Genomic DNA, 27,643 nt, shown 5'->3' on the forward strand with positions numbered 1-27,643 from the left:
TCAAAATATCATGTGATTGTTTAACCATTCATATATATATCTTGTTCTAGGTTAATATAACGGAAAAAAAAAATTACAAAAAAATTGATTTATAAACGATAATAATATATTTATTAAATAATCAAATATCTGGTAAGTCTACTAATTCAGATTATAGGTAGGACAATTAACTAATAAGATATGTCTGACAATCTGAGGAAAAATATTTTACTAAGGCACCTGGATGAAGCAGGTCCAATCTTGCAGAATTTAAAATATGAAAAAAAGGGGAGTGATGATGAAGCTGAAGAATTTGATGATATCAGTGAATTGCCATCTCTAAAACAAAAATTTAACAAAGTACATCTAAGCAATAGAGAAGAAGCTAAACCTGAGGTTACGTGGGATAAGTTTTTTGAATACAATGAAGTAATACAGATTCAATCAAGGAACCTAAAATTTAATACATACTATTCTTTTCCAAAGGAAACTGGAACAATGTCGATACCGATATTTGTTTTCCACCACGGTGCTGGATCATCGGGACTCACATTTGCAAATTTAGCCAAACATTTGAGAGAACAGTTAAATGATAAATGTGGTCTTTTTAGTTTCGATGCCCGTAACCACGGCGAAACAGTATTTATGAATGATGATGTAAAAAAAAGTTATAGTAGAGATGAATTTGCAGATGACTTTTGTAAGCTTTTAGATAGTTTCATATCTGATAAGTTGTCATATCTACGTCAAGAAAAACTCTCAATAATATTAGTAGGTCATTCATTAGGTGGCAGCATCAGCACTTTCTCATTCGAAAAGTTAAATACCAAATGGAAACGCCAAGTTATTGGTGTTGCAATGTTTGATATTGTTGAGGAGGCAGCTATATCAGCTTTAGAAAAAGTTGATCATTACTTAAAAGTGACTCCAAACCTCTTCAGTGACTATAATGAAGCAGTCACATGGCATATGGACCATAACTTATCAAGATGTAAAGAAAGCGCAGAAGTAGCAATACCAGCACTTTTTAGACCTCTGCCAAGCGGAAAGGTCGTAAGAAGGACAGACCTTAAAACCTTTAGTCCATACTGGGGTAGTTGGTTTGGTGGATTGTCAAAGAAATTTGTTTCCCTGCCCACTTCTAAACTATTAATTATTGCTGGGAACGATAATCTTGATAAGGATCTAATCATAGGACAAATGCAAGGAAAATATCAATTAGTAGTTTTTCAGGAATCAGGCCATTTTATTCAAGAAGATGCCCCAAAAAAGACCGCAATTACACTAATTGATTTCTGGAAACGTAATGACAATAAAAATGTTGTAATAAAATCCAATTGGGGTTCAGCTAAAAAATAGACACTGCCTATATAACGTAAATATAGTTTTATAAATCTTTATCCATAATTTTTTAAGTAGTTACACCAAATTTTGTCCAAAATACTAGTCAATAGTCATGAAATCAAGATCATCCGAGTGCGCTTCACATTGCTTGACCACTTCATCGATCTTTTTAGAAGCCCAAGGGAATCTAGGGTTAATGAGAAATGGTCTCAAATCGAATCTGTTATCATCTGGAGAATACTGTACAGCATGGTAACTTGGTGTTAGAACGGTTTGTTTATGTCTATTGATAGCGTAAAAAAAGAAAAATCTCTTCACCTTCTCAGCAACTTGTGCTGGTGTTAACCTAGGAGTCCATTCATGCAGAAGCTTCAAGAACATAGAGTATGGACCACACTTTTCAACCTTTCTTAAGTAACCAAATACACTCAGCTCCTCATACGTCATTCCCATATCCTTTTCATCCGATTGTACATAGTCTTCGGTAATTGGTTCCAATTCAGCTGTAGGAGTTGCATCTAAAAATTCATTTAAAATAGGCATATCATATTCTTCAGCGGCATATTTGATGAATTTTTTCAAGTCAGTCTTGGAAATACCACCAATAGGGTTAATATCAGCAGATGAACAGTCATACTTAGTTAAATAACCACGAAGACACTCATCAACATTGGCGCTACCCAATACCAACAAACCACCGGTATTTGGAATACCACGAACCCATGGAAGCAATTGAGCAAATAAGTAGGCCAAAACCATTCTCAGACGGGCCTGGATATTTTGTAAAGCAAGATTCTCAATCTGAGATCCACCAAAAATTTTAAAAATTGGTTTTTTACCTGTAGCAACTTCAAATAAGGAAACCACACTAGAAACTAAACTGTCCATATTTAGATCAACATGATATGAACCGATTTCTTTAGATAAGGCTTTACTTCTGCTTCTAGTTTCTACTGATGAATTTTCAGTACCCATGAAACAAGTGTGAAATATTTTGCCTGCTATTTCTTGAGGAGATTCTGGAATCCAATCCTCAGGACTTCTAGTAATTCTTCTCACATCAGAAAGCACTAACTCATTTCCCTCATGACATGCAGTATGGACTAATCTACACATAGAATGGACAATCATAGCAGTAGCACAGGAGTCAATCCCACCAGATAAGGGTAAGAAATAGCCAGAGCCATTACAACGTCTTATATAATCCCACATCCAACATGCTGGTCCCAGAGCAATCTCTTCTTCAAGTTTGTGATAAAATGGTTCTGTTTTTGGGGTAGGAACAACTATTGGGTTGAATCTTGAAGATTTCGGAGCCAATTCAACTTCAACATCTACATGTTTGTATTTTAATTCAGTTAAGGAAGCTTGCATACCTCTGGACATAATAGAAGCCCTATGATTTCTAACTTCTTCAAGATCTACAGTAGCGGTAACAACTTCAACATCATCCAAAGCGAATTGTTTACCTTGCGCAACAACTTTACCATTGACAGCAATAAGAGCCCCACCGTCATAATATAACCTATCACCATCACAGCCTCTTTGGTTAGCATATAAGTACACACCACCACAACGTCCAGTACCATTAATGATCAGATCTAGTCTGCTGTTTAATTTACGCAATTCATGATGGGACCCGGAAGAATTAGTTATAATCTCAACACCTTCTAAAGACATTGAGATATGAGGGGATTGAGGTGTGAACACCTCTTCACATGTCTCAGCACCGATACATGTATCAATTGTGTTAATAACAGCATCACCAAACATTACCTTTTTCTGTCCAGTGATTTTTTGAATCATAGGTGGTAATGTAATTTCCTCAACTACACCAGGCTTTAACCAAGGAGTAAAGAACCTCATTTCGCGATAATTCCCATCATTAGCCAACCAGATTTTAGGTCTAATGAACAAAATTTTACCGTCTAAAGACAATAAACGACAATTATAACGGACATTCTTATGAAGCAAAGGCATACCGATGTCAAGAATCAAACCGTGTGTTTCTGGGTTTTTCAATATCTGTGCATACATCTCCCATGAGTGTAAACAAACGTCATTTTCCAAGTAATGATCCAAACAACCATAACCACTAATCTCCAATTCAGGACCTACTCTCAAACGTGCCCCTTGTTCTTTAGCAATCCTAATGGACTCCACAATTCTATCCCTGTTACCTTCAAAGTCCAACGCCCACTGGTTCAGAGAGCACGTTGCTAGAGTTACTAAATGTGACATTTTTATACTTATATCGTTTGGCTACCTGGTAACAATATATAGACAATCAATAAAGAAAACCCTTCCTCAATGGCTCCTTACTCATTTAAAATTAATAAATTGAATATTAATTTATTTTAGCGATGCCCAAATTGCCTTGACGAACTCCCTATATTATCTTCATTAACGAAATGAGCTAAATATTATATGAATGCATATAGTAAATAAAATCGAATAAATACTCAAATAATGCCAATCTATACAAAAAGTATTCGAGAACGGTATAAATATATCATCTAAAATTCATTGTAGTTGTAGTTTCATTTTATTTTTTTTAACTTGCCACCGTTAAAGACAAAATAACAAAATAATTCATCAATATTTTTTCATCATCAAATCATACAAAAATATCTAGGAGTAAAGTAACCCAATGTTCGAGTCTAGGTTGATTTTTTACATTACCATAGGTCTTCAATACCTGACCAATCCTTTCTCTTTCTTCTCTCCCAGTAATTATTCGGTCCCTCAATTATTTTCCACTCAGTATTAGATACTTTCTCAAAATATTTAGGAACCACATCTTTGTTGTTTAATCTACGATCACGTTGTAGTTGTTCTAACTTTAACTTGAGTTCCTCAGCCTTTTCTAAATCGCCAATCTCATAAGCTTGAATATCCGGTCTTAATCTTGAATCCGTAGGAGGAAGTTCATTCTTTTCAATATCCGTAATCTCGTTTAAATGGGCTGTAAACGTTGTGAAGCCATATTTGCTTTGTGAATTCTTGACTAAATCACCCACATGCCATAGTTTCTTATGAGTACTGGCATCTTCCAAAGATTCGGTCCATTTACCCTTTAATGTCTGCTTCTTCCATTTAGAGCCCTTGGAAGGAGAGATAGAAACACTGAGGGACTCTGATCTACCACCGAACATCCCTGTTTTTTGGAAGGTAACCTTGGCCTTACTACCATCTGAACCTTCTATTTCAAACTCATTTACCGGTTCAGTATATCTCTCACCCGCTATTAAATTTTTTACCATAGTAGTGGGTTGTACCCATTTATAAACTACACCTGTCTTTTTAAGGGTCAACTTAATTGTACCTTCGTTATTCAATTCTAAAGACTTACCCCAGAACTTCTGAACAGGTGTCATTGTATATTCGCAGGTCCATTGAGGATGTTCCACATTAAATGCAAATATTTGTGGCTTATGGCTCACCTTTTCTGCAATTAGACGGAAACCGTAACGTTCGTGAATATATTCAAATGTCTCACCCAATAGAGGGTTGAAGGGTTTTCTTAGAGCTCTTGTCTTATCCCTTTGAATCGAGAGAGCAGAAATAGCAAATATGGCTACCGAGGTTAATGGCTGCATATCCCTTTTCGGGTGTAAAATATCGGCGTATTCAAAAGCTTCTGAGATGACTTGCAAAATAGATAGTGGTTCATTAGATGTAACTGGCATAGTGATCGAAGATAAATCCTTTCCCACATTTTTCCTTAGGAAAGATAAAAGACTTGGAGGTGTGGAGGTTGAGGGTTTAATATCAGATCTTCTAACAATATCCTTAACGATCGGAAATGGATACAAAGTTGTTTCTATCATTGGTACAGAGCCTCTTCTTGACATAGTTTCAGGCACAGAAGACTCTATCGTCTTAGTCTTTTCATTCAGTAGCAAACTCTCTGTGGAACTATACTCATTAGTTGTATGGTGTCTCATGTCAAGATCTTCACTATCGTACTCATCATCTTCAAGATCATCAACTCCTATTTCCGGTTCATCCTTACTATATTCAGTATCGCCACTATCATCTTCGGCGTCATCTAACAGTATGACACCTTGAGTTAATCCATCTCTAGCATCAAAATATTCCTCGTTATCACTGACGCTCGAAATTATGGAATAACGATTTTCTTTAACTTGCCTGGATATTAATTGATGGTCTCTTAGTAGTAGTTTACTTTGCTTAATAAATTGTCCCATAAAGGTCTCCATTTCAGAAAGTTTACGATACAGAGAATGAGAAGTAGGAGTATCCTCATGAATGTTCTCCAGAGAGTCTGTAGATGCAGTGTTTATAGGCGAGTTGATCCCGGCTAGATACATTTCAGTCTTTTTTTCTTTTTCTGATAGCTCTGATCCAAGATTGAACTCGTTCCTAACAGGAACATACCTTAATGATTCCAATTTACATTTTTCTATCCATTCCTGAATTAACATCAAATTCCCAGTATACTCATTATACACACTATCCGGTAGTGGTGTGTAATCAGTGCTTCTTGTACTAGCAGGAGCACTGCTTTCCCCTAACCTTGGTCTGGGAGTTTGTAAGTTATCTGCTTCTGCTGACACATTTCTATCATTAATTTTAGAGGACGTAGGGCCTATAGTATGCTCGTCCTCATCAATATTTTCATCATCTTCAGGAATAGGTTCTGTTAGTTCAAAACATGATTGCAAAGCATCAACCCAAGTTTGCCAGGTATTAGTATCCGATGCCTTCATAAACCACAGTTCCATGCCCGAGTCAATGATAATGATTCTATCCTTTTTATTGGCACTAACAGTGGATAAGTTAATGACCATTTCACCTCTACAGGTCTGATTGTGATCATTCAGATAATATGACAAGGTCCCGTACCTGTAGTCCAATGTAAAAAATCTCTTTCGGAATCCTTGCAGTCTTTTTCTCCTTTTCTTCAACAAGTAACCTTGGAGATATCTCCCTTGACCAACCCTCATAACGGAATTATTACTTTTGTTATGACATGATTTGCCATTCTGTCCATTCATTGAGAGCTGGGACGCTGATCCTTTGTTTAATCCATTTATGGTCTTGCTGGTCAGAGATGTAGACGAATACCCCACTTTTTTACCAGTGATTGATTGAGCATCAGTTTTTACTATACTGGCATTAAATAGCAGTTTCTTCTTAGCATTCTTGGAGGATGAGTTGTCCAAGATAAATGCATAGTAATAGTCGTCATCTTTAACCTCTATTACACCTTGTTTAAACTGATTACCATGAACAGTGCCCATGGACTCCACCAAAGTGAAACCAGATGCTATCAGTTTTTCTTTCAATGGTAAATCTTGCGTTTGTTGCTGAATATCAGCAATTGACAAGTTAGAACTGGAATTACCACGTTTCTTGGAATCTGCAGTGTGTGCTATAGAGTTTGAGCTGTCCTGACGCGACCTTGGGCCCTTAGGGCTTGTGGTCGACTTTGAAGAGTTCGATCCACTGTAGATCGAGCTGTTTCTCTGTAACAGAGTCCTAGACGTGTAATCCAGCATCGTCCTAGTATCTGGTGCAATATGTACAGCAGTAGCGTGGCCTTCCACATCATTCTTCAGCTTTTTGTATATACCGAGCTGAATCGACTTCTTCAACGGCTTAACCTGATAATTTATCGTGTCCCCCTTCTCACACTTCACCCATCTCACAACAAAACACCGGTTCTGAATATCTATAGTCTCCATCTTGTGAATCTTTACCGTGTGTGTTAAGTTGGTGATATTTAGAAAAAAATAGGGTCTATCCAGTTTTTTTTTCCCTTCTCTCCCCTTTTAAGTTTTTTTTTTTATTGTTGTATTTGTTTTAAAGAAGAAGAAGGCTTAGTTAAGAGGTAATTGCTGATCCTGTTAAGTTATAACTGTTTATCTATCTATCTCTCTCTTTCTCCCCCCACCGCATTTATTTTAGTTTTTTCGGTTTTGGGTTTGATCTGCAACTATGTTGAGCTTTTTTTTTTTTTCGTTTATCGTATGGTGAAAAACTATTAAAGCTCCCAATATTATAATTTTAGTAGTATAACAACAATTGTTACACATCTATCAACATCAATTTTTATGTAGTTAAAACAATGATTTATGTAGTTAAAACAATGATTTATGTAGTTAAAACAATGATTTATATAGTAAAACAATGATTTATATAGTAAAACAATGATTTATATAGTAAAACATTCAACGGTAACATAAGAGTGAAATTATATTGTATTTTTGGTATTTTATTATGCCTTTTATACATTCAATATCTATAGTATACATGGTGGTTTTTATGCTTTTCATTTCATTTCTTATTTCACTTATTGTGGTAGCAAACCGTATCTCTTCTTCAAAGTGACTCTTTGTCTGGAGTACTTGTCATCTGGGGAGAATCTAGCTGGATGAGCTGACTTGGTGATCTCACCTTCCTCAGTAGTCTTCTTCAAAGTGTAAACTCTCTTACCTTCGTTGTCCAAAGTGTACATCAAATGCATTGTGGCAGTTCTTTTTTAATCTGTTTTTGTCTTTATTGAATAGTTATTCCTCTTCCCCAGAACTTCTATTGTATTATAATACAGTATAGTATAATATAATAAAAGCTCATCGCAAAGAAAATTTTCTTTTGAACTTTTTTTTTTTTGCTTCAAAAAATTTTTGGTTTCTGAGGTGGGCGGATGACGAAGAAAATGCTGCAGAAAGATATTTCGTATATACTGATGTGCTTTGCATATTCCTATATAATTGAGTATATTAATATAAATGTAATGTAATAAAATATGATTATTGATATGTAATGTCGTTATGTTCTTTTGGTTTGGTATTTATTGGCGTAAGGATCTTGTGTAGAGGCCGAGTGCCTTGATTGGGAAGAGGAATCTGTAACTTGGGTATTCGATGGCGCAGGAGTGGTTGAATACACCTTCTGCGCTCTCAAACTTCCACTCACCAGAGGGCAATTGTCTTGATTTCAGGAGCTCGATACCTTTGTCTATGGCCTCGTGGTCTGGGCATTTGGCCAGCAGTAGTGCGATTAGTGCCCAAGCTGTTTGGACCACTAGTGATTGTGGGCTGTCGACGTAGTCGTGTAGTTCACTTGACTTCATTGACTCACCCCAGCCACCGTCGGGCATTTGTTTACTGAGGAGGTAGTCACAGCCTTTACGGACAGTGAGTGAGTTGTTGTATGTCTCTCCTACGGAATGCAGTGCCTCCATGGCGAACATCCCGGCATAAGTGAAACAGATACCCCAGCAACCGTACCATCCACCATCTTCCTGTTGGGCTTGTTTGATGTAGTCAATAGCAATTCTGATCCTGTGGGAGATCTCCTCCTTTCTGTAGTCGTAATACTTGTGGAAGTATGTTAGACCGAGAACACTGGAATCAGTGCACTCAACGTATGGATATTCAACCATAATATTACCGAAAACTTCAGCTGGATTCAGCTTTTCCATAGCCAATGGAGCCTTTATCTTTTCGTATGTGGCAAATGATCCATACTCAAATTTACCAACGTTTTGAAGTTCCAAGAGAACATCAATACCTTTACATAACCTTTCGTCCGTTATTTCGTCATGAAGTTCTGCAAACACTGGAGAGTTTCTAACCATTATGATCGCCTTGATGGCCTCAGCGGTACAGTCAGAGACTACATATCCCTGGGTTTTCGTGCTGAAACCCCAGGCACCAACTCGGTTGTCCCTAAAGCTACCATTGACACACTCGGTGTCGAATTGGGATCTGCAAAGGAATTTGTAGGCCCGTGAGATTGTTTCATAGAACTCTGGCTTTTCAGCCAATCCTGCAACAAAGAAGTACTGGATCATGAATGCACAGTCCCAAGTTTGAACACCGTTAGTCCCCATGACGGTCATTCCCTGAGGCCCATGGAATAGAGCGTCCTTAAATCTATATTGGAATCTCTGGAACGCCTTAGAATCCTTACCTTCCTCAATTAGTGTCACCAAGGCACAGAAAGCCTGGTTCACTGGAGCAATACATAGGGAATCAGTATTTTCGATTTCCTTTTTAATTAGATTGTAAACGGTTTTCTTCGAAATTGCTGAAACTACTCTAGGTCTCAAATATTTTTCATAGAAGACGATGAAGTCATTAGCAATGTCAAGGACTTTGCTATGTGGGTAGTATAGATCCACCCCACAAACTGTGTTCCTATGTTTCGAGAAGTCGATAGTATCAAATGGTTTGACATAGATCTCCGATTTAATTTCTTCCAGCAGCGGAGTTAACTCACAAGAATATCTAACAAGAGATAGGTAACTGATTGGAAGATATACACCTCTGGTATGTACCCACCATCTACCTGGGTGGATCGGTAAAGAGTAAGGTAAAAGCCAAGTCTCTGGTGGAGCTGGATTGACACCCTCCCATTTATACAAGTTTAGGATACTTAACCAAGTCTTACCCCAGTGAGGTGCACCAATGGCACCACCTAACCTATGTAAGGTATCTCTAGCTCTTTTACAAACAATGTGATCGCTTGGTAGGCCTAACAAACGCAAGTTTACGTAGTTTAATACAGTCCCAAAGGCAGTAGATTTATCCACGGAATGTAGACCCCACCCACCATCAACTGGGTGTGCTGTATTAACAATGTATCTAATCATCTCAATTCGTTCATGCTCGGGAATCTCGATACCGGCAATATAATTCACCGCAATGTACCCAATAGTCATGAACATAGGGCCCTTGTACTGGCACGGGAAGATACCAGAGACAGGGTCCTGCAACAACTTGAAGAACGAAGCACCATTTGCACAAGCTTGCTCGGGTGTCAATGGTTCACCTTCCTTTCTTGGCATTGGTGTAGGAAAGTCATCCTGTTGCAACAACCATTGAACAAACGTAGATTGAGGATCACTGTCTACTTGGTCTTCATTGATATAATCCCATGATTCTCTACCTAACTCATCAGTTCTAAGACGCCATCTCTTCGGATCCGTACGAGGAACTCCTACCACATCAGAATATAATTCAACCATTTGTGCTTCTTTCTTCCTTGCAATAGTATTGTATATGACTGTGGTATATTGGAAGACTACTTATGGCAGAAGATGTCCATCTCGATGTTCTTATATAAGGTCTGCCAAATTTTTTTTTCTATAGGCACTAAGAAAAACTTAGGCACAAACGAAGCTATACGAAGGTATACAAAAATTTAACGAAGAGGCCCTGGATATACAAGAAACTACGAATTTGAATATGAGTTTGAAATAATGCATTGTATTTTTTAGTTGGTTTTATAGTTATGAATGAGTTTATGTATGCGTATGAATATCTTTTTGGTTGACGTAATTGTTAGGTTTTTTTTTTTTTTTTTTTTTTTTTAATGTTTTTTTAAATTTTTTTTAGTTTTTTTTTATAATTGTTTATTATTTTATTTTAGTCGTTAAAGAATCAACATGTAAATTATATTGGTTCTCCCATGTAGTAGCCAAGCAATTTTTGGTAGGAAAAAATGCTAAACAATGCTTCTGCGAGCTCTTTTATTTGTGTATTCGTTATATTGTGTATCGATTGATCTTTTCTTTGGCATTGGAGTGGTGGAGAAGTTACGTTTATGGTATCCGGCGATATCCTGTGTCCAAGATGCCAAGGTTTCGTTATTGATGTATAAACCATAGTTCAACTGTTTAAGACACCAACGCTCCATGATACTAATACTCATAGTGGGTAGGCCACTAACTTGTGTCCAGGTTCTCATGGAGAATGTCATGTCGTTGGAGAACTTGTGAGCTAGAATAAGACAGACCAATAACAGTCTCTTGCCACAGCATGCAAAGTCTGGTAGTTCCTCCTTGTACGAGCTAACCAAGTTCTTGAAATAAATCGAAGCCAGTAGTAGTATATTCTTATTGATCTGGGCCCTTTTCATCACTTCTTTCAAAAACCCAGTAATTGAGGCCACAGAGTTATTTATCCTCTTCCCTTGCTTAACAGTGGCCATCTTGTCAGAGATAAATGCGACAACATCACACAGATTAACTTGTTCATGTGCCTCCTGATGCGGTAAATTCAATAATTCATAAGGTGGTGTATTATAATTCGCTTGGGAAACCTCTGAAACACTAACTGTATCCTTAAGAGGTGTAATCATAATGCTATTGTGTAATGTATAGTTTATCAAAAAAGAACAAAAAAGACAAAAAAAAAATGGTGTAATATTCTATGTGTTCTTAATCAAAAAAAAATAAGTTGCTTTTATTGTATGTTTTAACTTAAACCTATTCTTTTACAAGTCCTAATTCCAAAAACAAAATCTCTCTCTCTCAAAGAGAGTGAATAAAACCAACCATTTTTGACAATTTTATTTGATAATATTTCTTTACCCCCAAGTTAACAAAGTATTAATTTTAAAAAAAAAAGTATTCTTTAACCAAAATATTAGAAAAAGGATTATAAAAGAGAGAGTATCGCAACAATCCCAATTTTCTTCCTCCTCTCACTGTCTCTTCCATATAATGAAACAAGAACAAATCAACTAATCCATGTTCATTTATATATAAATCATTAAGCAAAAGAAAAAAAAAGAGAGAGGGAGAGAGAGAGAGCTTTTAATGACGCAATTGCCATTCCAAACTTAAACTGACTCATCAGAATAGAAATAGAAATCACTAGTGCTGAAGGAAAGGGTACTATAAACATGGACGACACAACTGTAACATCCGATACCAACATAACATCCATTCTAAGCCGACAGAGAGAGAGAGAGAGAGAAGGCCCAATTTTTTTGATAGAAATCGATGAGTCAATTTTGTATTAACAAGCACGAGAGTAAAAAGCCCCCAACAACGGTCTTTTTTTATTTAAAGGGAGAGTAATAAAAAAGAAAGAAAGAAAGGATGAAAGGGAAAAAAAAGAAAGAAAGAAATTTCTTCCAGTAAATCACTTAGAGAGAAGTTGGATCGTCGCGTATGCTTGACCAGTGGGGCTGGCAAGCCACAGGGAGTTGGTCTTGGTACTGCTCAGGACCACGAGTTCTTGTTCCGGGTATATTGGTGCTATGTTCTTGTATTTGATCTTGCCTATGCTCTTTGATAGCCGGGCCATCGTTTGTACCAGCAGCGGTCCCGGTACCACTATATCTTGGTGTCCCTCGTCACGTGCATATCTATAATCCCAATGGATTCTATGAGGGTTATTAGTCAACTGGCAGTACTGTAGTATGTCTATATCGGTGAATTTAATGGTGGTTGGGGAAGTGGGTATCGGTATAGAGACTGGCACACTAGGTTGACTCACTTCTGAATTTGTGTATTTTAGAGTTCTTAGTTCTGTGACGTACAGGGTGTTGTTTTCGTCTGTGACTCTTCGTTCGATGCACACGAAACAGCTATGGGTTCCCATAGGTTTTACGTATTTGATTGTCTCCGTGCAATTATAATGTTTTTCGAGTGATAAGGGCCTCTGTTGCTCGATTTCGCCGTGTGTCCACATGCGTTTTGTGTACATATGTGCATTGGGGACCAAACTGTGTGGTGCCTGATAACTGTAGTATCCATCGGGGTCTAACGATCTCGAAATGGGATTCATATAGAGTAAATGATCTCCTAGTTGTAACTGTTTGCAAGTGTCTTGATGAGTAATATTGCCAAACAAGAGGTTGAATCGCTCAAGGGTATTACTGTTCAAATAGTCCCTCTGGACCCATTTCAAGGACCGCCACGACATCTATTCTAACTCCTTCAATTTCCAAAAGATATTTCTTTATTTATTCTGTCAAGTATTTGTCATGTATGTACCCTTTTCTTTCTTACTATTATAAGGCTAATTCTTTACCTTTTTTCTTTCTTTCTTAAGAGCCTACAACTTAACAAAAATCATCTATATTCCAATTTTTACAGTGGAATTAAAACGAAGAGAAATTGATCTTATATTATGAGAGAAAGAGTTACAGAAACAATTATATATTATATATGGAAAGAAATAAAAATAAAAATAATAATATAAAAGTATCTATATATAAACTCTTCTTTTCTTAATTATCTTTTTTTCATTCCTTTTTTTTTTTTCTGGAATAAAACAACAAATAAACTACTTGATTAAATGACGAATGATGAATGCTTCAAAATAATATACAATACTTTTTTTTTCCAGAACAGATCAGACCATTTGAAAGAAACATTGATAGCATGGCCGATGTTTATAGTAAAACTCCGTGGTACAAATACTATCTCTTTCTTTACTCTTCAATTTCACTAAACAAATCACTATCTATGTCTTCTGGTACATCCTCGTATTCATTTTCTGAATCAGAGCCTGAATCAGAGCCAGATGATGACTCGTTCTCTTCACCGTTAGCTTCTTGCGCCTTTCTAGCAGCTCTTCTCTCTAGTTTTCTCTGCTTTTTGGCCTCCTTTGAAGCCTTTTTCTTCGCTATGTTAGCTTCTTGTTCCTTTCTTCTTTCTTCCTTTATTCTCATCTTTTCTCTGTGTCTCTTTTCCAAAGCCTTTATCTCACTGTCACTCTTCTCAACATATTCGTGATGTAGAACCTTTCCGGAACATATACCTTCTTCCATCTTAACCAATTTAAGCGTTAGTCTTGGTCCGATCTCCGTTAATCTTATAGCCTTCTTTCTTGGTGTACTTACAGGTGCTTGTGCTAATTCTTTATTCTCTTCTTGCTCATCATCTAGAGTTTCAACAGGCTTTTTGTCTTCACCATCCATATCGATGTCATCGTCGTTAGCTTCACCCTCCGTAACATTCTTCTTCTTCCTTGGTAAGCGTTGAGTCTTCACGGTTTCTGTGTCCATTACTTTAACAATAGAATCATCTTCAATCTCAGACTCAGAAGTGTAGGCACCAATATCGTGATCAAGAATCAAAGATGAGATGTCTTCCTTTTTATTTAGATTCGGTATAGCCTTATGCAAGTTATTCTTGGCCTTATAAAGTTTCTTCAGGTTTTTGGATATGTCAACCTCCCTGACATCGATAAAGTAGTGACGCATAGATATTTCACCACTCTCCTTATCCTTATTGATCATGAAGACCCTCTTAATGGAGTTTATGTGGATCCTGGATGGGTTCAATGGAGGGAAAATATTCTGGAACATGGACACAACGATCTTTTCAACATTGGCTCTTTCAACCTCTTTCTCGTTGCTTGGGTCCTTTGCCTTGGTAGTGAACCCATTCAGCACAAGCAAAGGTGGATTCATCACATCTTCTTTTGTAAGAGACTTAGGTCTCCTCAAGAACTTCTTGATATCTCTGCCCAGGGAGTAATCCATTACTTGAAAAGTGATAGTTGGACCCTTTGGAGTTCTGGCTAGCTTCAAAGAAACGTTACCGGTCTTCTCTGACTGAGTAAACATGAACAAATGCGTAACACCAAGTGGACCACACATAACAACGAAATCCTTTAACTTATTAGATTTCCTCTCCTTCAACTTGATAGCAGTATGAGGTTGCATGATCTGACGGAAATCTTTCACCAACTGATTCAAAGAATGGTTGGAAAGTGACGTTTGTCCAACCCTGATAACCATGGATTTAGGAATTCCCTTCTCATCTTCCGGTAAAACCTGGGCATGTGTCCTCTTCTTTTGTCTTCTTCTAGCCATTATAGTACTTATTTATTATTCAATTGACTTGGTAATATAAAGCTTTGATAAACAGTAGATATATATTGTCCTTGCGATGAGCTAAAAAGTTTTTTTTTGTTATATAACTAATAATTTAATTTTTTTTTTTTCATTTTGGTCGATGCCCAAGTTTCCCACTTTAACAACTTGAAAATTTTCAAAATACACAGAAACGCCCGTAGAACAACACAAATTGGAAAATTTTCGAGAAATGAAAAAATAACAGACAGTGCGCTCTGAAAAAAAAAAAAATGCTGCTAAAGCTCATCGCAAGTTTTTTTTGCGATGAGCTATTAGAAATATATTATATATATGTGCCTTAGAGGTATAGTGGATTGTTTGTACTTGTATTGGTATTGTAAAAAGTAGAACAACTATAAGAAATCAAGTGAGATATGGCTAATAAAATCACTAAAAGTACGAAGAAAAACGAATTGAGTTCTCTAGCTGAAAAGATTAGAGCTAGAGCTCTGGAGAACCAACAGAAGCTAAAGGCTGAGAAGACCGGATCTGATGTGGATTCAAGTGAAGAAGAAGAAGTGGAGAAGAAGAAGGTTAGACGAAGCCAAACTAAGGTAGAGGAAGGAGAAGATGAGGAAGAAAAAGAGGAGGAAACCTTTGAATCATTTACGCAGTTAAATTTGGTTCCGGAACTAATTCAGGCTTGTCAGAATTTGAATTATGCTAAACCCACACCAATTCAAGCTAGAGCCATTCCACCAGCTTTGGAAGGTAGTGATATCATCGGTCTTGCACAAACTGGTTCCGGTAAGACCGCTGCTTTTGCCATTCCTATCCTAAATAGGCTTTGGGAGGACCAACAACCATACTATGCTTGTATCCTTGCCCCAACCAGAGAACTTGCACAACAGATCAAGGAGACTTTTGACTCTTTAGGTTCTCTAATGGGTGTAAGAAGTACCTGCATTGTTGGTGGTATGAATATGATGGATCAAGCAAGGGACTTGATGAGAAAACCTCACATTATTATAGCTACCCCAGGTAGATTAATGGACCATTTAGAAAATACTAAAGGGTTTTCCTTAAAGAAATTGAGATTTTTAGTTATGGATGAAGCTGATAGATTACTAGATATGGAGTTCGGTCCTGTTTTAGATAGAATTTTGAAGATCATTCCAACCCAAGGTAGGACAACTTATTTGTTCTCTGCAACTATGACTTCTAAAATAGACAAACTGCAAAGGGCAAGTTTAACTAATCCTGTAAAATGTGCTGTTTCCAATAAATATCAAACCGTCGATACCCTTGTTCAGACACTAATGGTTGTACCCGGTGGTCTTAAAAACACATTCTTAGTTTATTTGCTTAACGAGTTTATAGGAAAAACCATCATCATTTTCACTAGAACTAAAGCAAATGCTGAGAGACTTTCAGGACTGTGTAATTTATTAGAATTCAGCGCCACAGCTCTTCACGGTGACTTGAACCAAAACCAGAGAACTGGTGCTCTAGATCTCTTCAAAGCTGGTAAAAGATCAATTTTGGTTGCTACAGATGTTGCAGCAAGAGGTTTAGATATCCCATCAGTAGATATTGTTATAAATTATGACATTCCTGTTGATTCTAAATCCTATATTCACAGAGTTGGTAGAACTGCAAGAGCTGGTAGATCTGGTAAATCGATATCACTGGTATCTCAATATGATCTAGAATTGATTTTAAGAATTGAAGAAGTGCTCGGGAAGAAATTACCAAAAGAAAATGTAGATAAAAACGCTATTTTGACGTTAAGAGACACTGTAGACAAGGCTAATGGTGAAGTGGTTATGGAAATGAATAGAAGAAATAAGGAAAAGCAAGCCAGAGGAAAGGGTAGAAGAGGTAGAATGATGGCAAAGGAAAATATGGATAGGGAAGAAAGATAAAATAACTCCTAGTAACATGTATACTTATCGATTCTTATATTTAAACGCATTAATCCATCTAACTATCTCTAGACAATTATGCCATTATTAATCCGTAGTGTCTCAAACATTCTATAGAAAAATCATTTTATATGCTTATTAATGCTAATGCTACTATTATAAATATTTTTAATTATTTTTGTGTTTAGGCTCATTTACGTAGATCAATTAATTATTTGCAGGAGTCATACTTGTTAATAGCCAGTTCTATAGACCTCATTGTCGTTCCCAAGTATGCTTCACATAGGTTGGCAAGCTTCTCACCATCTCCTTGCTTAACATCTTTTAAGAGCTCTTTTAGTTTTTCAACACAATCTTTCAGGTGCCCGTATAATTTTTTCACGTTTCCAGCTTGTCTTTGGTCACCGCTTTGAAAATGAATGTAAAAATGTTTTAGAAATTCACAACAAGTACTATGTAACATCCTACAACTTTCTAACAGATCAATTGGTACTTCTGTAGTTGCATCCTTTTCATTGCCCCCATTACTAGTAAATGCGGCCATATATGAAGAATCCATATTATTATGTTTTGCCTGTTTTGCATTAATTCTGACCGTTTTTAGAACCTTTTGGTTAATTTCGTGAACAATATTTTCTCCATCGCTGCCTTTTCCTGATATCACATCGGTCAGGTCCAGCTTGTTAATCAAACTTGCTTTTACATTATCAATCTGACTTTTAACGATGGGGTCTGTAATTTTTATATGTTCGCTTTGTTGGGAGGCTATAATATTTTCAGGATTTTTCTCCCTCGTTTTTGTTCCGAGTTTCAGATGCACCAAGGAATATTCAGCCTTATATCCATCATTCAAGTCGTTAATTTCCAGCTCCTGTTCTAATTCAGCCTCTGCGTCGTTTTGGTTCGTTAGATTTGACCTCGAGTATTCATTTTCCAGCGCTGTTGTCATTTTTTCACTTAATCTATTCATACCCTTCAAGATATCAGTTGATCCATCATGGTGTCCATTTATATCTCTACTAGGTTGCATAGTAAAATCTTTCCTATTTCCCTTCTTGACTGGATCATCTTGCAAGTTACCATCTAAATCAATGAACTTTGACACAGGATGTAACAACCTCTCGTCATCTTTTCTATCATATTCCTGATCTAACGTTAGGTAACGATCAATAATTACATCACCTCTATCATTTGACATAATTTTCTCACCTCTTAATTTTCTGAAAAGCTTGGAAGAAAAAAATCTTGCCCAAAATTCTGATTCTTTGAAATTCTTCGGGACGTTGTCAATATATGCTTTCTTAGCAATTGGATAGTTCTGAAAGATACTCATAATTTTATCTCTGGATAGGTTAACGTTGACTTGATTTTCTGAAGATGCTACTGGCTTAATTGTAGACAATACATTATAGGGACCAATTTTTTGAGAAGTCGATAGAGCGAATGCACGCAACATCGGTATTCTTGTGCTCCAGAATTCGTCTGGTGGAAGTTGTGAATTAATAACAGTTTCTTGAAAGGTTCTCATGAGCTGCTTGTTTGTAGTCAACAAAGATTGCTGTAGCTTCAGGTTCTTTAGAAGGTTTTCTGAAGATAACGAGTCATCAAGCCTATTTGTGTTAATCAATTCCAGTTGTTGTGCCTGTTGGGAGTGATCTAAGGGGTTACCTTCGATCTTTCGTTTCTCCTCATTGACTTCAGTATCCTTGTATCTGGAGATGATTTGTTGCAGAGTGATTTTGATATTATCCATAACATCTCGGTTATTAAAGGAGAACATGTGTGATGCTGGTTTCACTGGGACCATCTCCCCGTCACTATTCTTCATTTTCTTATCCTCATTAACCTTCTCAATAAGCCTTAACATCAGTTTCTCCGATGATGCTGGCGTGGCCTGTAGTTTATCTATAACATCCAGGACGATCTTATGCTGTTTGTCACCATCTGTAGACCTCCACAGAAGTTCTGCCGGTGATTGATCCTCATCTATAGTGAGTATACCGTTAACTTTTTTATAACTAGCAGCACCACTATGAGACATTTTCCCAGTTATATTACAGTTTGATGTTTGTTATATCAACTAAATAACAAACCACAAATATATATATACATCTTCCAGTAATTAAGTTTCACAACTATATAAAAGGGCCCTTGGTTTGAATTTAAATTTTATTCTATTGCCAAAACAATTACCCGGAATATTGAAATTTATTACATCACAGTATACGATAATCACATGGAATATTCCTATACCTCAGAGTATTGATCCCCCTGGTAGTACTTGCAGTTATTTTTTTATATAAGGTGATATTAAAACAAGACGCAATTGTTTATGTTATTTATATAGATCCCTTTACAATTTCTGCAATAATCTGTGCTGTGCTCTGCTGTGCTCTGCTGTGCTGTGTTTGTGCTGTGTCTGTGCTGTGTTGTGTTGTGTTTATGCTCCATTTTATATCAATCAATTTCAAATTATTTATTGATTAGATCAACAAGAATAAAAACAAAAAGAAAACAAAAATTACGATATCCAAACGATTTTTTTTTTTTTAAAAATTGAAATTTTTTTAAGTTGTTGGAAGAAATAAAAATTAAAAAATTCAATTCAAAAAGATTAAAAAAAAATTAAAATTAAATTTAAATTTAAAAAAAAAAAAAAAAAAAGGGCCCAAAGAAAAAACAAACAATTTAACAAATTAACAAAGATTAAAAAAAATAATTAATAAAATATTATAAAATATATATTGATCAAAGGGAGTGGAGGACACATTATTATTGATATTGCTATATAATTTATTGAGTTAAATTAATAAATCAAGAGGGAATTTACTAAATTCTATTAAAGTAAAAAATAAGAATAAATTAAAGGAAGAAAAAAATATAATAAGAAAAAAAAATTTTTTTTTTTTAATTTTTATTATTTTAATATTTACATATAAAAAAAAAAAAAGGGCTATATCTTTATCAAACAATAAACACACACAACTTTTATTTCCAACAAAAAGATAACAAAAATCTGGATAAAAGAGCAAAAATAAAAAAAAGAATTAGAGACTAATATAATCATATCAATTCTGTAATACTTGGGGGGAAAAAAAAATAAAGAGTTTAGACAACGACTAATAAAAAATTAAAAATTAAAAACTGATAATGGTTACCGAATACGCAGGTTTGCGCAGAGAGATAGAAGGGGTAAGGTATAAAGTGAATGAGTTGGAAAATAAAGTTAATAAAAATGATTTGGAGTCTACCAACTCTATAGAAGATATGCTAGTAGCAATAAAGACTATTGCTTATAATCAGACAGTAATAGAGAGTAAATTTGAGGATATTCTGAAAAACCAATTAAATACGGATTCTATGGTGAATGATATGAACGAGAGACTGAATAAAATAACAAATATACTGACAAACACTAAAACAGCTCCAATCCTCCCTAATGGTAACAACAGCAGTACCAGTCATAATAATCACAATAGTAATAATAATAGTTATCATAGTAATAACAACACAGTTGGTCCCCGTTCCGGAAGTTCGAGGAGATCATCATCCAATAATTCTGCAACAAACCTTGTAGAACAAAATGCAGTAGTTAAGAGGCGTCCGGGTAGGCCTAGAAAGGATGCCACAATTGTAAATAAACTGCCATTATCAGTTAACTGGACAGTAGAAGGGAATTCACAGAAAGGTAATAATAGCCCCGGCAGACCAGAGACTCTTCGTCCAGTTAAGGTAACTCTACCTCTAGGTCAAACACAAGTGTCTAAGAACAAAAAATATTTTGGTGATCCTAATGACATTTCGTTAATGGCTAATAGCTCTAAAAACAGTACTTCACAAAAGGAAACTAATGAGGAAGAGAGAGAAAGTAGTCCCGAACCTGTACCGCCTAAGAAGAAGAGAGGTAGGCCACCAAAAAGGAAGAGCAATGTGGAAACACAACAGGCGCCAGCACCAATACCGAGAAAGAAATCTACGTCAGATAGTAGGCTTGAGAGACGCTCTAGAAGGCATGCTATTATCGAACAAGACGAAGAGAAGATCAGTTTTGATGAAGACGATGAAGATGAAGATGATGACATGGATCATTACGATGGTAAGGATTTCTCGAGTTCACCGCGTAGTGAGAAAAAACGTAAATATAGTTCAAACTCTGATAGCGAACAGATGGATGCTGAGAGACAAGAGATGTTAGAAGATTTCAAGGACGCCGAAGAGGACAACGAAGACGGTGATAGTGAGCTATGTGACAGTTTAGATGATGCAAAGGCTATCGAAAGCACATTGGAAGAACTTCGACTGGCCACGAAATCCTCTTTCAGTGTAGGGGTTAAAATGACCAATGCACAGAGGATCAAATACCTCAAGCAGAAGAAGGACGCACATCAAACTGCAGGTACACAACGTGCCATACGGATGGCTATGGAGCTAGATGAGAAAAGGCGTGATAAAGCCAAACTTTCACTAAGACAGAGAATGTTAGAATCCCTAAAAAAGACCTCAACCGGTGTTGATGACACTCTATTATTAGAAGATCCAAAATCAACATCTACCTTAGAAGAAGATTTAGTTTCAGATCCTACACCCGCTACACAAGATCAATAATTATTATTGTTATTATTATTATTATTATTATTATTATTATTATTATTATTAGTATTTTTTTTTCCCTTTAATGGAAAAAATAAACAACATGAAAGGACAATACAGCTTTATTATTATAGTAGTCTCACATATAGCAACTTGTAATCCAATAAATAACCCTCTTTATAATATGTTAAAATTATTATAATCGCCAATATCACAATTAGCGATATAAATAGATCTCAACATACGAAGCTCATTGAATTACTCGATCAGGTATTATTCAGAAAAGGGAGTAGAGAGACGCGAATATTTTCCCGTTTTAGGAAGCCCTCGTAGTTTTTCATTTTTCGATTAAGTTACCTAAACCGGTATAAAAATAGAGGAGATGATCCACGGGCATTTGTCTGTGCGCAGAGAAGACAAAATTGGTGTGCCTTGCTTCTTTACATTGTACGAAGAATAACTCGCAGAGAAAGATTTTAATGTTAATATAATGAAAAATCGCTAAAATTTTTAACGAAACACAGGGAAACTTCCATTGTCTTGCGATGGCTCATCTACTTTGAGCAAAAAATCGTGTTTCTTCAATAAATGAACGATTACTAAATTCGTGTTGTTGGTAGTTGGATCAAAATTAAATGCACACGAAAGTTCTATGTCAAATTTAAAAATAAGTTAGCACAATATGGGGCGAGGGGTTGTTATTGCTTAGGTGATGCGTTAAATGAATATGATCGTATTAATTCTTTACACGTTAATTGTCTTCAGTTGATTTGATCCTGAAGAATTCTAATTGTATATAAAGGTATATTACTTTTCATTGTAGTACTGTGTATAAAAAATTATCTCTTGAGTAAAAAGCAAATTGATAAAATTAACAATATCACTATTAAGACAAATAATTAAAATTCAAAACAAAACAAAACAAATAGAATATAAATATGGCGACCTGTCCTAATCATATGCTACCCCAAATGAAATCAATTTGGATTGATGAAGATCAAGAAGCTGAGAAACTATATGGGATGGTAGGTCAAACTTTACTTCTTGGTGATTCTGATGTGGAAAGTCAAGAAAACGACCTCGATGTCACTGTTTTAAATAGTGATCAACCAGTGCTTAGTCACAAGAAAAGTATCATGTTGCCCCCTTTGAAACAATCTGCAGGTAACACTTCTAGAGTAGCTAACTCAAGGGCTAAGGGCTCGAAAACAAAGAACAACAAAGGTTTCTTTAAAAGTATTTTCAAATCCGGGAATAAGAATCAACCACAATATACAGGACCAGCTAAGATTTCAACACCCTTTCATTTCCAACACATATCACATGCTTCATACAACAGAGGACATGAAAGTTACTTTTCAATCGAAGAACAAGAAGAAGGTTGTAGTCTAGAAAGGACTACGACGGAGTGTTCTGAACCAAAGCAACTAAGTAGAGCCTTCGTTACAGAGTCGTTGTTGGAAAGATCAATGACTAATAGTAAAACAGCCCAGGCTTACAGTACACCATTATCAAAGAAAGAGAGACAAAGATCCTCATCCTCTGTGAGGCTCTCTATTGGTCGCTCCAATTCCAACCGTTCAGGATCTTTGGATCGTTCTGCTTCTGTCGCCTCTTCCAATCTATCAAATAGTAACAGCATGATGAAACATAACAGAGTGGTCTCAAGTTCAACGATTGCTACCTCTTTATTTGAATATGAAGATGTTCAATTGTCTTCTGAACAATACATGACTACTAAAATGTCGAATCTAGATATCTCTGAAATGGAGCCCAAAAAGTTTGTCAAAAGAGACTCCGGTGACAGTGAGTTGTCTTTGACCTTCTTAAAGACCTACAATTTTCCAACGTTACTAGAAGAAGAGGAAGAACAATCAATTCCAATTGGACATACATCTACCACTGATCTCTTGAACAGTAAAGAAAACAAATCGGTTCTTGATTCTTTCATTAGCAGCGATGTTGAAAGTCTGTCTGATAACGAATCCCAAGTCTTCCATGACAGCAGCGACATTGATGCTGAAAGTAGAAGACATTCTTTCGAAACTACCCCAAATCGCATTCTAGGAAGACGTAATTCTGACACACAATTGTGTAAACAGTCAGACTCTCCAATCGGAACTACATCCCCAAGATTTCTAAGATCTGCTGATGACCTTCTATTAAATACAGATTCCCCAAATCAAGCTGCCTACAGAAATTCTTTCTTCTAAATTGATATTTTTATCAATACAAAAAAAATGATACTCCTAAAAATAAACAAACATTCCCCCCTCCCCCCTCCTAAAATAGCATAATTTTGACCATTCCTTTAACGCCCATAACTGCATTACTTTCGTTTCCATGATTATAAATCTTATAGAGTTTTTTTCCAATTTTTTTTTCATTACATTTTATTCTTTATACCTGTTTTTATCACCATTATTATGATTGTTCGATACCAACAACTGGTCAGCCAATATTACCATACCCATTATTATATGTACCTCTTTTAGAAATTAGCAAAAAGTATCATATATTTTATATTATATTCTTTAATTTAATGTCATTCGTTTAGCACTTATTAAAACTATATTATTTAGAACCATTTTGTCCCATTTGTAGAGTACTAATACAAACATTCGAATGATGGATAAAGCGTTAATGTTACAAGGGTATTTATTTAACAATATTCCAATATTAATGAACATTTACATATATAATATAATATAGAAACGTCACGTGATTTCCTATATATTTTTTATGGTACCAAAACCTGTGTCCAATCTAGAAAAATAAAAATCCAGAATTCTAGAATAAAGTATTTAGATAGACATTTTGGCAGCTAGCCATGGTATGGTTTACGTATATTCTTTTGAATAAGTGTGTCTATTGATTGCATTACCTACAATCCATACACTTTACAACAGGTTCTAAATTTTTTTGGTAACGAATTTGGATATTCAATTCTATAATCGATTACAGCTCTATATTCCTAACAGAAGAACAATATCACTAGTTATACTTGCAGAAAAGGATGACAGATAGACTAACACAATTGCAGAAATGCCTGGATCAGGTAATGGAGCAATTCTGTGCAACATTGAATTTCATTGACAAGAGACATGATTTTGAACCCCTAGACCCTAAAGAGCCTAAAATGACAGATAAACATGCAAGTGTAGCGACTCCCGAGGAGTTTAGAAACGGTATTGATGAACTGTCAACTGATATAATTGTTAAAATAAGGCAGATTACAACATTGATTGATTCGTTACCTGGTGTTAGTGTGTCTGCAGAAGAGCAACTACATAAGATTGACAGTTTACAAAAGAAGCTCGTAGATGTTGAAGATGAGAAAATAAAAGCTGTACAAAGAAAAGATAAATTACTAAAGGATGTGGATGACTTGATATCAGTCTTTGTGTCGGGTATTGCAGATTCAAAACGAAATCCTGGTTCATCGGGTAGCCCTAGACAGAATCAAATTGAAGAAAATGATGGAAACAATGATAACAGTAATAATACTCAGCTGGATGCTGATAATAATGTTGTACCGGAGCCTGAACTAAAAATAGAACCCGATAATGTGATAGAACCTATCGTAAAGGAAAAACCAGAATTAGAAAAAACTACAAATGATGACGTTATGAAGGAAGGACAAGAGAATACTGATCAAATAGATGATGATGTTCTGAATAGTATGATGGATGAGGATGATGAAAATGCAGTAGCAGATAATGATGAAATATAGTATTCTGTTCCAGGAATTCTATATGAATCAACCTTATATGTCTCTTACAGACATTTACTGTAATAATACCAAATTGGATGTGCTACAAAGAATTATGAAATATCTATTGAATAGAGGTACGTTTGTAAATGCATATTTAACGTGGATCATAAATAAATAACATATATATACACCATTTATCTGATTCATTTCATTCTCATAACTGGTGTCAGGTTAAAATATTAGGGCGAGATAAATTGGAACTAGGACAATCATTATGCTATGCCATTTTGCCAAGACATCAAATATTGATAGAGATAGAAGTATTGAAAAAAAGAGGCTTGGGAAATAGAGAACGACATCTAAATTCCAATGAGAGCTCTTAGTAAAAATATAATAGTGAAATAGCCATCCTAAAAAGCACTCAAAAGCAAAATCTTCAAAAACCCAGCGTACGAGCATCCATTGGTCTGTAATTTGATTATTTTGCCTTTTTTCTATCAGTATAGAAGCTGAAGTATAATTAAAAGGATTCCAGCATAATAGGACCTGTAATATTTCAAAGACCAAGTACATTAATATCATGAAAGCACATCCTATAAAGAATTTTGAGTAGTTTTTGTTTACAATGTTGGGAGGTTGCCAGAACATCCACTTACCCACTTCAACTCTATTTTGGAATTGGAATTCATTATAGTCATAATCAGCTTCTATATCCTCTTCACGTCTCGCTCTGGAAAAATCGGTGTTTCTAATGTAATAATTGTATTTATAAAACCTTTTTAGTAAGTCCGGTAAAGTTCGAATTATATGTAACAGCTTCTCTGAAGTACTTAATTGGATCTCTTCGTTATGGTTTCTTTCTGGATGCACAATTGAGTCGAATCTAAAAACTGTTCTGGATCTTGTTGGACTTTGAATGCAAGTCAACTCTTGTCTATGAGGCTCTTTCAGAATATCATTTATTTTATTCCAATGGCTTGGCAAATCAACATCATGAGAAAGTAAGGTACAGCTATGGCCCTCATTCACGAGATAAAATTCGGACCCGATATGTAAATCATTTTGATTATCCTGGTGATTTCTTTGTAGCATTTCCTTTTGAGTTAGTTTTCTGACAGGTGAAGAATTACCCATAAGCTCTATAGACCAAGTTTCATCGGCATCACCAGTGAAATTCCTATCTCCTGTAAGTGAAACTTCGCCGTTATATTCCTGATCGCTAACAGGAGGTCTGGCAGATGAAGCTCTCAAAAGTTTACCGGTCATTACATTTCTCAATCTAATTTTTGCATGATTTTTAATACCATTCCTAAATCTAGTGCTTGGATGAGCCTCGATTTGCCATTGATTGAACACATTATCTTCAAGTTGCGATAGAAACCCTATTTGTTCCCCCGATCCTGAAGGATAGAAAACATCAGGAAGAGTTGATAAGTAACCACCAAGTGACTCCTTATGCCTTATACGAACCACTGTTTCGCCATACTTCAAGGGGACATACTGGTATTGAGGCATTCCTGGTATTAGGTTTTTGTACGTCGCTGGCATGAAACTCAATGTTGATGGTATATCATTATTAAATGTGTACAGTGATTGGTATATTTGTGTTGAATAGGATAGGAAAAGAACCATGAAAGGTATTAAGGTGCTTTTGAAAAGAATGATGTTAATGAAGTTGAAGAAATTCTTGGTGGTTTTAAAGTTCTTGATGTCTGGTAACACGTTCTGCCACAGATTATACATAGCTATAGTAATAAACCATACCCAAGACATGCTACTACCTAGATATTTGGAGTTTATCATTATCATGCTAGCAGCAGTTACAAGAATGTTCCATCTTGAGCACTTGTTTATAGAATACTTAATTGATTGCCATGCCAAGAACAATGAAAGAATAGCTAGCAAGTGTAAGTTTTCCATTAGGTTAGACAATGCGTACTCTTGTACTGGAGCCAACAGCATCATGTAACCGATAAATGACACAGACAAGAGTCTGTTTATGTTCACCCTAGCGGTAATGAAATAGAAGGTTGAAAACACCAGGGACATTAATGTGAAGGAGATAATGCGTAGTTTCAGCAAAATAGAGCCGTCATCTTGTAACAGAGGACTTAGCAATTGGATTACTAAAGGATGGAAGAAACTGATATAGAGCTCTTTATTAGATTGAGACCTGATAAATTCAACTAATGCACCTTCAGAGGTCTGATTTAAAGCTTCGACTTTATGAATGTTTTCCTTTATCAGCGGAAGAGATAAGTAAAGAAACATAGCTGGCAATGCGACTAGACCAATAACGGCATCGATTAAATTGATGTTCTGTGTACGAAGGGAATTGATTGGAATAAAGGGTATTCCAGAAGGCCCATTGAGAAGCACCCCGTTACTGTCCTTCATTATCATTAACGTTTCGTTTTTGTCAGCTTGGGAACAATTGAATAATTGATTTAAAAATGGTTAATTCCAATATTATACCCTGACTATGCATACAGGGCTTGCTTATACGCAGCGACGCGCA

The 27,643-nt window shown here is 35.8% G+C and overlaps 14 protein-coding genes across 14 annotated transcripts; 5 read left to right on the forward strand and 9 right to left on the reverse strand.

Annotated features, from left to right (window-relative positions):
* Window positions 1–180: 180 nt before the first annotated feature.
* Window positions 181–1,338, forward strand: PPE1 (phosphoprotein phosphatase methylesterase 1; the record flags this gene model as incomplete). Its single annotated transcript, XM_071052856.1, has 1 exon — window positions 181–1,338. One exon carries the CDS (start codon window positions 181–183, stop codon window positions 1,336–1,338), a length of 1,158 nt encoding a protein of 385 aa, XP_070911106.1.
* Window positions 1,339–1,422: 84 nt separating this feature from the next.
* On the reverse strand, window positions 1,423–3,564 carry QNS1 (glutamine-dependent NAD(+) synthetase; the record flags this gene model as incomplete). Its single annotated transcript, XM_071052857.1, has 1 exon — window positions 1,423–3,564. The coding sequence occupies one exon, from the start codon at window positions 3,562–3,564 to the stop codon at window positions 1,423–1,425; it is 2,142 nt and encodes a 713-aa protein (XP_070911107.1).
* Window positions 3,565–4,001: 437 nt separating this feature from the next.
* Window positions 4,002–7,034, reverse strand: OSH3 (oxysterol-binding protein related protein OSH3; the record flags this gene model as incomplete). The annotated part of the gene is made up of 1 exon (XM_071052858.1): window positions 4,002–7,034. One exon carries the CDS (start codon window positions 7,032–7,034, stop codon window positions 4,002–4,004), a length of 3,033 nt encoding a protein of 1,010 aa, XP_070911108.1.
* Window positions 7,035–7,642: 608 nt separating this feature from the next.
* On the reverse strand, window positions 7,643–7,816 carry NOP10 (snoRNP complex protein NOP10; the record flags this gene model as incomplete). The annotated part of the gene is made up of 1 exon (XM_071052859.1): window positions 7,643–7,816. One exon carries the CDS (start codon window positions 7,814–7,816, stop codon window positions 7,643–7,645), a length of 174 nt encoding a protein of 57 aa, XP_070911109.1.
* A 327-nt stretch (window positions 7,817–8,143) lies between these two features.
* On the reverse strand, window positions 8,144–10,324 carry ERG7 (lanosterol synthase ERG7; the record flags this gene model as incomplete). The annotated part of the gene is made up of 1 exon (XM_071052860.1): window positions 8,144–10,324. One exon carries the CDS (start codon window positions 10,322–10,324, stop codon window positions 8,144–8,146), a length of 2,181 nt encoding a protein of 726 aa, XP_070911110.1.
* Window positions 10,325–10,803: 479 nt separating this feature from the next.
* PCL5 (Pcl5p) lies at window positions 10,804–11,439 on the reverse strand (the record flags this gene model as incomplete). Its single annotated transcript, XM_071052861.1, has 1 exon — window positions 10,804–11,439. One exon carries the CDS (start codon window positions 11,437–11,439, stop codon window positions 10,804–10,806), a length of 636 nt encoding a protein of 211 aa, XP_070911111.1.
* A 788-nt stretch (window positions 11,440–12,227) lies between these two features.
* Window positions 12,228–13,013, reverse strand: HTD2 (hydroxyacyl-thioester dehydratase HTD2; the record flags this gene model as incomplete). Its single annotated transcript, XM_071052862.1, has 1 exon — window positions 12,228–13,013. One exon carries the CDS (start codon window positions 13,011–13,013, stop codon window positions 12,228–12,230), a length of 786 nt encoding a protein of 261 aa, XP_070911112.1.
* A 511-nt stretch (window positions 13,014–13,524) lies between these two features.
* On the reverse strand, window positions 13,525–14,913 carry SSF1 (rRNA-binding ribosome biosynthesis protein; the record flags this gene model as incomplete). Its single annotated transcript, XM_071052863.1, has 1 exon — window positions 13,525–14,913. One exon carries the CDS (start codon window positions 14,911–14,913, stop codon window positions 13,525–13,527), a length of 1,389 nt encoding a protein of 462 aa, XP_070911113.1.
* Window positions 14,914–15,329: 416 nt separating this feature from the next.
* On the forward strand, window positions 15,330–16,820 carry RRP3 (RNA-dependent ATPase RRP3; the record flags this gene model as incomplete). Its single annotated transcript, XM_071052864.1, has 1 exon — window positions 15,330–16,820. One exon carries the CDS (start codon window positions 15,330–15,332, stop codon window positions 16,818–16,820), a length of 1,491 nt encoding a protein of 496 aa, XP_070911114.1.
* A 211-nt stretch (window positions 16,821–17,031) lies between these two features.
* TFB1 (TFIIH/NER complex subunit TFB1) lies at window positions 17,032–18,861 on the reverse strand (the record flags this gene model as incomplete). Its single annotated transcript, XM_071052865.1, has 1 exon — window positions 17,032–18,861. One exon carries the CDS (start codon window positions 18,859–18,861, stop codon window positions 17,032–17,034), a length of 1,830 nt encoding a protein of 609 aa, XP_070911115.1.
* A 1,109-nt stretch (window positions 18,862–19,970) lies between these two features.
* Window positions 19,971–21,425, forward strand: SUM1 (Sum1p; the record flags this gene model as incomplete). Its single annotated transcript, XM_071052866.1, has 1 exon — window positions 19,971–21,425. One exon carries the CDS (start codon window positions 19,971–19,973, stop codon window positions 21,423–21,425), a length of 1,455 nt encoding a protein of 484 aa, XP_070911116.1.
* Window positions 21,426–22,348: 923 nt separating this feature from the next.
* On the forward strand, window positions 22,349–23,623 carry GIC2 (Gic2p; the record flags this gene model as incomplete). The annotated part of the gene is made up of 1 exon (XM_071052867.1): window positions 22,349–23,623. One exon carries the CDS (start codon window positions 22,349–22,351, stop codon window positions 23,621–23,623), a length of 1,275 nt encoding a protein of 424 aa, XP_070911117.1.
* An 803-nt stretch (window positions 23,624–24,426) lies between these two features.
* SRB7 (Srb7p) lies at window positions 24,427–25,143 on the forward strand (the record flags this gene model as incomplete). Its single annotated transcript, XM_071052868.1, has 1 exon — window positions 24,427–25,143. One exon carries the CDS (start codon window positions 24,427–24,429, stop codon window positions 25,141–25,143), a length of 717 nt encoding a protein of 238 aa, XP_070911118.1.
* A 213-nt stretch (window positions 25,144–25,356) lies between these two features.
* PMT7 (putative dolichyl-phosphate-mannose--protein mannosyltransferase) lies at window positions 25,357–27,528 on the reverse strand (the record flags this gene model as incomplete). Its single annotated transcript, XM_071052869.1, has 1 exon — window positions 25,357–27,528. One exon carries the CDS (start codon window positions 27,526–27,528, stop codon window positions 25,357–25,359), a length of 2,172 nt encoding a protein of 723 aa, XP_070911119.1.
* Between the last annotated feature and the right edge of the window lie 115 nt (window positions 27,529–27,643).

Source organism: Nakaseomyces bracarensis, assembly GCF_045282275.1.
Source record: "Nakaseomyces bracarensis strain CBM3 chromosome Unknown Scaff10_0, whole genome shotgun sequence".
Lineage (NCBI taxonomy): Eukaryota > Fungi > Ascomycota > Saccharomycetes > Saccharomycetales > Saccharomycetaceae > Nakaseomyces > Nakaseomyces bracarensis.